At 33.5% G+C, this 11,994-nt stretch overlaps 2 protein-coding genes across 2 annotated transcripts; one reads left to right on the forward strand and one right to left on the reverse strand.

Moving 5' to 3' along the window:
* Window positions 1-247: 247 nt before the first annotated feature.
* Window positions 248-1,147, reverse strand: LOC143556994 (uncharacterized). The gene has a single exon (XM_077046171.1). The coding sequence runs from the start codon at window positions 1,145-1,147 to the stop codon at window positions 248-250; it is 900 nt and encodes a 299-aa protein (XP_076902286.1).
* A 7,539-nt stretch (window positions 1,148-8,686) lies between these two features.
* On the forward strand, window positions 8,687-11,614 carry LOC143556981 (uncharacterized). Its single transcript, XM_077046164.1, has 4 exons — window positions 8,687-8,936; window positions 9,355-9,991; window positions 10,061-10,205; window positions 10,862-11,614. Exons 2-4 carry the CDS (start codon window positions 9,688-9,690, stop codon window positions 10,929-10,931), a joined length of 519 nt encoding a protein of 172 aa, XP_076902279.1. The 5' UTR covers window positions 8,687-8,936; window positions 9,355-9,687; the 3' UTR covers window positions 10,932-11,614.
* Window positions 11,615-11,994: the final 380 nt, after the last annotated feature.

Below are 11,994 nucleotides of genomic sequence, written 5' to 3' on the forward strand. Positions count from 1 at the left end.
GTTATCTCGATTAATAAAAAAAACGTCAAATTGTAGCATTTTTCGAATATGATTAAAGGGGTGTTTGGGATTGTTTATTTTTACCAACTTATAACTTATAAATTTTTTAAAAAGTAATAAGGTGTTTGGAATTGCTTATATTATGAGAGAAAAAGTTCCATAAGTTACAATGTTGTAACTTATTAACTTAATGAAAAATTATAACGAGGCAAAATAAAGAATCCCAAACACCCCTAAACATGTTAATTTATCTTATACGGGTTGCCGCGTTGAGTAGCGGAGCACTGTCACCGACACTAAACCCGATCAAACTACACTTAACGCCCGCTGTCATCTGGTTAACCGGAACCGTTAAATTCGACGAAACATTAACCGGAGTATAATTAACCGTTCTCCGGTACGGTCCAAACCACTTATTCTGCATGAACCGGTTCTTCCTCCACGGAGGAATTAACAACCGTCTGCTCTTCAACGACCGCCTTATTTCATCACTCATTAATTTCACAATCCGCTTTAATTCAGTACTTTTTCCGACGAATATAACCGGTAAGACGGTTATAAACCGCCGGAAGTTATTAGTTGGCCTGGCGATCTGAAACTCGCCGGAAAAGTTGACGTCGATGAAGTAACGAACGAGGGTGGTTGATTCGATGACGTCGATGAACTCGTAGCTACCGGCCGTCAGTCCGCCGGTGGTTTGCCACTTTGTCTTGGTGATCGCTGCGTTGTAACCGAGTTTCTGAAGGTATAACATCACGTTACGGTTGAGAACCGTGGCGTTAGGTTTTAAACAGTTGAAAACGTTTATAGCTTTTGTAACATTTACAAACAGAACGTTTCTGAAGGTATCAGTATTCATATCACGTAATGTTGAAACGATTTCTTCGGTTTTGGCGTCCAGTTCTTCGGATTCGGAGTCCGAATCGTTGTTGTGTGAATTAATTTCGTCGAATTGTTCGTCGACGTCGTCCTTTTGGTTTTCTTCGTTGAAGCAATTCAGGAGATACGAGAGAGAATGAAAAGACGCGTCGTCATCGGTTTGGCTAGCGGTAGCGCTGTGTTCGCTACCGCTGCTTCCGTACGTGACGATGCGATCCTTGACTCTGTCGTCTAGAGGATCGGTTACTCGCTTTAATCTCACTGCCATTATTGATGATTTTTGGTGTTAGTTATTAATGAATGGAATGGAGATTAACGGGACAAGTATATAAACAATAGGAAGAATATTGTGGAGAATATCCGTGAGAAAGTTATTGTATAGGAAAAGGATATTTATTAAAAAATAGGATTTGAGTGTTTTGAGAGATGCACGGGGCATATCCAACGGCGTGAAAGGTTTATTCGAGTCTGGAGGTGGTGAGGTGGATTTATATTTATAAAGCGTGGGGCATGCTTGATGGCTATTGGAGTACGCCAAGAGTGAGGAATTATGGAGTCATCGTGTGTAAGCTTGTAACCAAATTGTCACTAAAAGGTCCCAACAAACAAACGATGCAAGCCATGAATTTTGGACTCATGATTGATTTGAGTCTTGAAAGCTAAAAGCATTATTATCTTGCGTGTAACCGTTTCTTATCCGATTACATTTTCCCCTATTATAATCGAATGACTGGTATTAGCCGATAATAATGTTTATTCATTTTATCACCACTCTCAGTCATAAATTTCAAAAAGTTGGTCTCCCGTTAAAAAATACTTAACGACGTTATACGTTTTTTCTGAATTCCAAACTAATTTTTAGGGCTTTTGATCGGAAGGATGATATGTATCAATTGATGTAAAACTTAACTCGAAACGGTGATTCCAACGACTTGATTTTTGTTTGGAAGTTCAAACACGCAATGAAGTAATAATCAAGTCGTTTGAACTTCCAAACAAAAATCAAGTCGTTTGGATCACCGTTTCGAGTTAAGTTTTACATCAATCGATCCGCATTCTCCTTCCTATCAAAAACTCTAAAAGATTAGGTTGAAATTCGGGAAAAAGTTTAACATTGTTAAGTCATTTTAACGAGGGACCACGGGGGGGGGGGGGGGGGCTAACTTTTTGAAATTTAGAACCGCCAGTGGAGATAAAATAAATAGAGATTATTGTCGGCAAATACCGATCAATATAAATTATTAAAATCTAATAAACATATATCAAATCTATGCTTATTAATAAAAAAAATTATAATAGGTCAATCAAAATTTTTTAAAATAATAAAACAATTTTTTTAACAGCAAACTTTTTTAATCTATGTCATCTGTGAAAAATTTAAACCCAAGACCTTCCGCTCTTAAACTTGAACTCATATAGGATCACCACCTCATTCTCATCGGTAGTTAGGATATTTTAATTGACATATAAGTAAACAAGAAATAACTTTTATCATAGTTTTTTTAATACAAAAATAATTTTATAACCTATAATCTAAAGCAATATTAATAATATAAGGTAAAGAAAATTTAAAACTTTATAAAATTGTAAATTGTAGGTTTTATAAGTCATAGAGCTTTAACATCTCAACGAGTAGCGTCGGGTTTTCTTTAAAATTGAAATATATCATGGTACACTCAAAAATTCATTCGAATAATTCAAAAGGAAAAAAAGGGAACATGTAATAATTCATTGATGGTTTTAACCTCCAATGGTTATTCAATATATAAGTGAAAAAGAAAATCCTTTAGCTAAAAGGTACATCGATAGTAACTTTATTATCAATAACTTTATTACTATTGCACGTAGTTATCATTGTCTGTCATTACCATTGATCCAAGTTCAATAGTGAATTGCCAGTGAAGACCAACTTGTTATTGTCACTGATCAAATAGTAACTTATATTAGATATTACTTTATTTATATTGCCATCTATGAAAATCCTTCAAAATTTTAGGGTCTGGGGTGAGTAAAAAGGGCTCCTAATATCACATTCTCAGTTATATAATAGATAATTTAAAAATTTTACCAATAAAGTTGTCTTTCAAAAACTCAAAACAAACAAACAATAATAAACAAGCTACTAAAATGATTAATGTAAAACATAGATGAAAGGGTTTTTTTTTTTTGGGTATAAAAATAAAGGAACACTAACTGTGAGAATTAAACCCATGACGTTTGCTTCTATAGTTTAGAACACTTTTTATTCAACTAATGAGTTATTTTTACAGGCTTTTTTGTTAAAAACAAAATGATATATAAAATATAACTTTTATCTTTTAACAATTGCGGGCCACTCTAGAGAGTGAGCCTAGGTTCGTCGCCCTCCCATTGGGCCGGGTCTGCCTACTTGTCACTAATGGCACTACTAATGATCATCATAAATGATTAAAACATTTATGGATCCTACATAAACAAGGAGATGCGCTCTATTCCCGACTTAGTCCTTTATGGATTTTTACGCAATTTTTCATCAACCAAGCATGCAGCGAATTGATTCTTAGTGAGATGTTCAACGATAAGTTTATTCTTGTTCGTTTATTTAATGAATTATTGAAAACGAACAAAATTGTTTATTCACTTAATCAAGTGAAAATAAATATGTTCTTTTGTGAACATTCATTTATTAATAAATGAACGATAACGACAACATTTATCTTCATTTAATAAACGACATGAACAAATGTCACATTCAAATGTCATAGACATTTGTTTATGTTTGTTCGTTCATTTATGTTTGTTAAATAATATCCATTTACAATTGTAACACCCCAACCCGGAATGGTTGGCGTGCCACTATTATAGATATCAAAACAAAATTTAAATAAGCCTAAGTTGAATTATATTTACTCAAATAACCGAAAATGAATAGTCTTAAAAACTTGAACTTCATTATTCTCTCTCATCACTAATTTCCCCGAGTCCCGGATTACCTGAAACAAAATAAGAAAAACAAAAAAAGAAAATACGGCTGAGCCAAAAATTGCCCAGTAACGGAAAGAACAATAGTATAGGTAAGGACGGACGTAAGAAAATAAATATACGAACCTCAATTCAAACTCGAAACCAACCTTTTTACCGAAACATATACTTAATAAAATTCGAAGGTATGATCCGACACTTGGCCAGAACATAAATCAAACGCTTACGAAAACATATCAGAAAGATATCATAACATATACACACATCAAACCACGTGACCACACATATCAATAACTCAAAGTCACGTGAAACGGAAGCACCCACGAGCCAAAACTGAACAGACTGGTACACAGCTAGCTAGTCCATGCACCTATGAGACGGTGAGCGTGGCGTACACCCATTATTCCATCTCCACACAACAAACGCAAACTCAGAGCTAAGATCGATCTATTGGCCTCTAGGGGCCAAAGTGCTACACGAGCACAAGCTAGAGACGCCGTGAACTTTTATTACGCACTGTCACGATAAGTGCATGCCGTTGACGCCCATACGACATTTCAGACATGCTCGGGTGACAGAGTACAAAAGCTAATTTCATATAATTATGTAACGAAAAATGCTACTAATGGAACATGCAATAATGAATACAAAATAAATAAACTATTGCATGCTATAAAAATATATTATATACAATAACTGAACTCAAAATATAACTGACGCGTAACAAAATCCGTACTACAAAGTAACGGAATGGAGTCAACACTATGAGTAACGAAAAGAAAAACCGTATTACGAAGTAACAATATATAATTTACACCATGAGTGACAAAAACCAGAAACCGCACCTTAGCCAAGGAGCACCAACAAGTAAAATTCAAGTTGCGTTAAAAGTCGCCGTAGCACCTACGTTTTATCATTTTCCAATTAACTTTACGAAACTTAGATCCGTTGGTTGGTTAAATAATTGTCGGCGACATGGACTTTTAAGGTTGTTACTTAGAATTAGGCTCTTAACGCCATATGCACCTTGTATTAGTTGTCCATTGAAATACATAAAACATAACTAAGTTTACTTGCAAAACAAATATAACGAAAGTTAATGAATGGTACTTGTAGTAACTATTGTTTAATAACACAAATCATTAGTTTTGCTTAGTGAAACTGGACATAACTTTTAACAGCTTATTTAGATAATAATAATAATAATAATAATAATACAGCCTCCGTTCAATTGGAATATAAATTCCAAAATACTAAGTCATACTTTTTCTTGTAGGCACAGTACCATATGAATAATTTATTTTGGAAAACCATATTATGAGTTCACTTATTTATACTATATAAAAGTGACACACATGCAGAATCTCTCAATGGACAAACGTGCAGATTTAAAATTTGCAGTCTTAGTCGTCGGAAACAAACGAAGTTATTAAAATTTGTACCTCAATGGGTTAGCGGAACGATTCGGAGGAATGGGACGGCAAGAGCTAACTCAAGAACGCGTACGGCTGTGGATCAGGTTAAAGTCGGCTAGTTGGCAGCTCCGATGTCGTTTCCAGTTATCGGCAGCAATGGATGTTGCCGGAGACGAGTTATTGTGTTGGTGGCGTGATGCGTGGTGGTTCGCCAACGGTAGTCGGAAGCGGCAGAAGAACTAGCATAGAAGGGTTTTGATTGAGGGTCAATGGTTTTTATAATGCTTGACGGTTGAGTTATCTATCGCGATAATGGGCCCGCTGTTGAACAAGATAACATTTCAAAAATTAAATGTAACGAAGATAAGGGATGAACGAGAAGGATGATAATTTTGAATTTCTTTCAAATCAAATAATCATTATTAAATTGTAAATAATTCAGATTTTAGTTTATTTAACTTATATTTATTTACTATATAAACTTTAAAATTTTCAGATGTTACAACATTTTTTGAAGGCTACTTTAATTGGACTTTATATATTAGTGCTTTGTTTAGCCAAGCCCATTTTTTAAAAGTTTCGGTTTTTCAATCCATTTGATCTAAAATTCTAAGCCCGTTTACTTCAAACTAATTGTTTGTGAATCTGATCGTTTGTTTATTACTACAGAGCGCTACACAAAAATAATAATTAAAAACACACAAAAATAAGAGCAAAGTAATTTTCTTGTTCTTTGAACTATTATACTTGTTTGTTACTATTATTCCATTATGATGCGCTATGCATGATCGGTAAAACCTAAATCTATCCTAGACACTCTAGTTAAACCTATACTCTCTTAACGATAGAGTCTAGACAAACAAGTGTACCTATCGACTGTTGTAAAGTCTCAATAAAGTCCGGGATATCGAACTCTAGAGACACTACTAATATCCAAAATTACATTAAAATCACTATCTTCTCTCACAATTTCAATGAAATAATACTTTTTATACATTTTTTCTTTTTACTTCACTTACAACCACTTTCAAAAAATATTTAAAAATTATAGAGGGTGAACAATAGTTTTTCAAATATACAGAAAATCAATGCATTTTCCCTACTTCTACTCAACACCCTAAACCATTCCCTTCATTATCAAAATCCCGCTCACAAAATTTGATAGATTGAATGTGAATGCTCTAATAACGAAACTAGACTCTAACAGTAAAGTATTCAAGTTCCACTCTCTTTTGTGTTATCGTATTGTTACTTTAAAACCGACAAGGAGTTAAGAACAAGGCTGGGTGTAAAAATCATGTTGAATAAACAAGTGCTGAGAAAATTCAAAACTATAACCTCTCACAATTATCGTCAAGCTATAATTTTTATAAGGTCCCCTTTTTAGTGCACGCTCAGGACACTCGAAATTTTAAAGGCGACTATGACTAAATGTGTTAAATAGATCAACCAGAACATGAGTCATTTAACTAACAAATTGGTCGATTGGAACAATAAAGCATTTTTAAACGTGTTAGATTCGCCAACCAAACCTGGTTATTTTTGTGACGTGTTTTGGGTTGTGTAAAAAATTATCACTCGACCCTAACTGAGAGCTTTGAACAATCACGAATTGGTAAAACGTTGATGAGGATCGTGTTCTTTGATACATGTAGAAAGTAACAATCATTAGTCTTGGACTCTCGTTAGTGTGAGCTGTACTTTCCTTCTTTAGTCCTCTTTTAAGTATCTGGTTTTACAAAATACAAAAGGTTAATATGGAGTTTAGTAGTGGGAATATTAACTTGCTAACCTAGGAGGCTAGGACTTAGGAGAGTATATATAGCAAGTTCTCTCTAATACTCTTATGCCTAGATGTCATTTGGTCTTAATATTGTTGTTTGTACGGTCTAATATCTTTGTGTTAGGCATGCATATAGTCTTGTCTGGGACTACTATTGATCAAAGGTGTTACACGTTTGGTAAAGGTGTTCGTATTATCTTTATCGGTCACTTCTAGTTGTTGGGTCATGCTATCCCTTTGGTTAGCTTGTGGATGAGGAGGGGGAAGGACACACCTATGAGCTCATGGTTCTACGCGTATAATTATGTTTGAAATATCTCGGTATTTTTGGAGGTGCTTTCTATAGTTCGAAACTCTTGGTTCCTAACGTGCCAATCGAAGCTTAAATTACGTACGCATTTATTGTATGTCGAAACTTGTAATTACAGGTGCACTGATATGGTGCTCATCATCTCAACGCTCATGATGATTTGATTGGAGAGTTTTAAAAAAAACCTGTAATTATAGACACGCTGATATGTGGTTTCTCTAGAAGCAATATCTATATCATCTACGAAAGAAATTGTTCGCCAACATCGAAACCATCTGCATACTCTATCAATAACTTTGATATGGATGAAATTCTACTGGACATGGTTGTTGTTGCATTACGTTGAAGCAGACATACCGAGTAATTTTTTAAATATCTTTATAATCACATACTTTGAATGTTAGTTTTTCCATCTTTTGATTATCAAACTCATCGATGGTCACATTCTTGTTTGAACTAGTAAAACTTGACTTTACTCAAAAGATTGTCATCATCTTTCGCGATCAACGTCGAAGTTATCACCATGCATATGAGATATGACTATAGACAAAACAAATATAAAATATATTTTAATTGTAGATATTATATTATTATAATAAATTAATAATAACATAAATGGAAAACAAAAATAATTTCACCTATTTATAGACATTGAACTTATACTAAACCTCAACCCATCAAAATTCATATGAATAACTTCATTACAAATTTAAGCAGAATTCCTTACAAAAATTCACTCATATACATTTAGAAAAAACAAAATCTTATTTGATGGTAAATTTAGCTAAGCAAAAGATTTTAGACGCAACACTTTTTAAGATTGCATCCCTCCTTTTATGCATATGGGCGTATATATGTTGAAGATATGAACACAACTAAATATTTTCAGGCCTAATCTATGTTGATCCAAATTCTAAATGCCTTAGTCATGACATAAAATTTAAAATTAAGGTTCAATAACCTGAAAAAAAACTCACTTGAGCATTGAAGTCTCCTTAGAGCTATGGCTCGACGACCCTCGAACAAATTTAAATATCTACACAAACTTTTCAACGCATGTTAATAACAAAACATCAAACGCGTGACTAAATTCATAATTCTCATAAATAGATGACCACATATATTCCTGAAAGCTATATACCAAAAGACATTATACATTTATACATGTAACGTTACCTTTCCTATCTATTTTGAAATAGTCAATTGTATTTAGGACTCCACATGATATTTAGGATAAGGTATATTATTAAACCTTTTGGCATCCTAATAACTAAAAAGACAAAATAAAGAAACGAAAGAAGCCAATATCGGATAAACAAAATACAATTAAAAACCAAAAACGTCATTTTTATAAAAACTAGACTAAGACTAAAATATTAAAAACAACAAACGGGTAGAAAATTAAGAAAAAGATTGGGAAAAGGAAGAACAAACAAACAAACAAACATCCCTCTGCTCTTAGAATCTCGCAATATGCTCAATAATCCAGCTCGTATTTTTTATATCTTAATAATAATAATATTAATACACCATTAATATTTTCCGACATTTGTAGCTGCGCTGTTAACAACGATCGGTGGTGGCTGAGGTATTAAATTAAACTATTTTCTATTTATTTCTAGGTTTACGTTTATTATTATTATTATTATTATTATTATTATTATTATTATTATTCTGTAATCGTATTATGATTTTTCCGCCGTGGATAATGTTAGGGTTTTGGATTTATATGATGTTAATATCTAATCGGTGTGATACGTTATAAATTGATTTTAATTTTGGGCCTGCTTGTTCCTTCAATCATACATACATATGTGATGTAATTAATTAATTTATTAAATAAGTTTTCAAATGATTTGTCAGAATATTCAGAATGAAACCCTACCAATAAGTTTATGTGTATTCACCGATCTGTATGTTTCGAAATTATGTAGATATATTCAAATGATGGATATTAGATAGTATTTCTTACTGTTGATCGGTTATACGTATATTCTTACATACAGGATTTGGATGATGAGGTTTTGTGGTGAACTGGTGATTATAAAGATTTTTTAAAATAATATTGGAGTTGTTGATTACATGAAATGGACGATAATAAATCGCAAAGAAGCACGGACACGATTGTTGACATTGTGAGTAGTGAAAGTGAATATTCGGAGGACTAGACAACCGAGACTGTTACAGCTAACAAACGAGCGAAAACTGTGGTTCGAAGCGTAGGTAAATCTGTTAGTTTTGAAGGATTAGAAGATGGTGAATGCAGTAGTAATTCTTACAGAGCTTCGCAGATAACATCAAGTGATGATGGATATGAAGATGTAGAGTCACTAAAACATATGAAATTTGGGAAAAATGGTCAGCTTTTGGAAAAAACGAAAGAGAAACGGAAGATTTCGAATTCGAAAAAGGCGCCAAAGCCACCTAGACCACGTAAGGGCCCGTCACTCGACACAGCCGACTTGCAGTTAGTTAAAGAGATTGCTGAACAGACCATGAAAAAGCGCGCTCGGGTTGAAAGGTTGAAATCTTTGAAGAAAAGAAGAGCGGTTAAAGCCTCTTCACCGCCACCTACGTCATCAAGTATTAGCATATTTGCTATGGTTGTCACAGTTCTTTTTTTCGTCATTATTATTTTTCAAGGTAACACATAGATATTTAATAATTTATGTATGTGATGTAGCATGAATTATTAGTGGACTTTGCTTGCAGGTTTTGGTTCTGGTCACAGTCCAAATTTTACTTTTGATGATTCACCAAAGTCATCTGGAGAACCATCAGACGGTCTGATCTCGGTTCAGCTCGGGAATGACATCTTGGAAAACAATGGTGGTCAGCAATTTGCTAAGCCTCCCAAGTATGTTACTCGCTCTTCATTCTATACGTGTATTAAACCTTAATCAATTACTCGAAAGACGAGGGATTAAATATTCTTACGAATCTTATGTAGGCCTGTAAACGGACCAAACGCTAAGTGAACAGTTCGTGAACCACTGAACTGTTCGGGTTCCGTGGAACGTTTGTTTAAGTTGGTTTATTTAGAAAACAAACGAACATGAACAAAAATTTTTGTTCATTTAGTTAAACGAATGAGCATGAACACACGTTTCATTCGTTCATTTATGTTCGTAAACGTTTGTTCATTTATGTTTGTTCGTTTAAGTTCATTCGTTTTCACATTACATAGTCTAGTTTTATTAACTTGTTAGGCACAACACATTGTTCTTCACATTACTTTTAATTGGTTTTAGCTCAGTTATGTTCGTTCATGAACTGATTGTTTATACTGAACAAATATAAACTAACGAACAAGAAACATGCTCATTTTCTTAACAAACGAATACACACAAGAAAACTCCAGTCAAACTGTCCGTGTTTGATTGTTTGTGCTGTTGAATTAAAATGAACGAACACAAACATGCTCCGTTTGGTTCGTTGTTCGGTTACAAGTCTAATCTTATAAAAAAGGGAGAAAACTGTACATTTTATAACTATTTTATTAATTTACCACAGGAAATTAATGCAACGGGAGATATATCGTACCGGTTCCAAGTTTGTGGAACAGAAATCTGATCGACTGTAGAGTTCAGTTAGTTAAACGTGTGGCTACAGAAGTGCATTATCTTTCTGATTTTCGGGCTAATTTCGTACACATTGAGTTTTTTTTTACTGTACATACTAATTTAGACTTGATTTTGTTTTGTAGAACACCATCTTGTTTGTTGATTAATTCAGAAGTCTTGACACTTTTTTTCAAAAAAAGATTATGTGGTCTCATTTTTATTATAAAATCTGCACATAGCGATAGTTTAACACGTTTACAGGTTGGTTTAGAGGTGCGCGAGGCAGGTGATAGGACTTTTTAATATGGAGTGAAATGAGTAAAAACACTTTTTGGTTAATTTTTAGGTTTTTGTAGATAATTAATTTATTGAACATCATTATGCAAAATATTTTGCTATGGTAAGGGATAATGTACACACATGTTAAATTTCAGCATCGTTTTGGTTTTGTTTTCTCTCATTTATTGTAGTAGGGCTGTTAAGGATAAAATGTCTCTTAAAGTTTTTTCTTTCACATATGGAGTTGTGGAATGACAAAATAACCCTGAATCTTCTGATATCTTTTGGCAACCCGTGTTGGTTAATTGTTTTTTAAGTAAATGATAACTTTAGGCAATGTTTATATATTTAATTTAACGTCTTTCATGTAATAAGGACACAAATTCGACGTTAGTTTATGCTTACACTATGTTAGTTTATTCAAGATCCAGTAGCACAAGTGTATGTCTGAATTATGGTATTCCAAAATTTTAAGGTTATGCAATAAGGACACAAATTATTGCTTTTCACATTTGTTCTGTTGTCAGACTTATGAAAGAGGATTGTTTCTGTAGTGTATTCCCCATGGATGAAAAAATGTTGGTTGTTTGGTTGTGCAACTTTGGGCCAGTCCCAACAGTACAGATTCTTATCCAACAGTTCATTTTGTGCCCTGATTTATAACCAAAGGTCCCCATCAGTTTCAAATTTACTAATCAATATTTGAAGTAGGTTAGGGTCTAATTTATATTTTAGATTTTTGTTTTTTTAAACCTTAAAATCATGTTTTATAGTTGATTTTTAATCATATATAACCCCCCCCCC

Source organism: Bidens hawaiensis, unplaced genomic scaffold (assembly GCF_021521415.1).
Source record: "Bidens hawaiensis isolate Kalapana, Puna unplaced genomic scaffold, B.hawaiensis_p1.1 tig00018766_1, whole genome shotgun sequence".
Classification (NCBI taxonomy): domain Eukaryota; kingdom Viridiplantae; phylum Streptophyta; class Magnoliopsida; order Asterales; family Asteraceae; genus Bidens; species Bidens hawaiensis.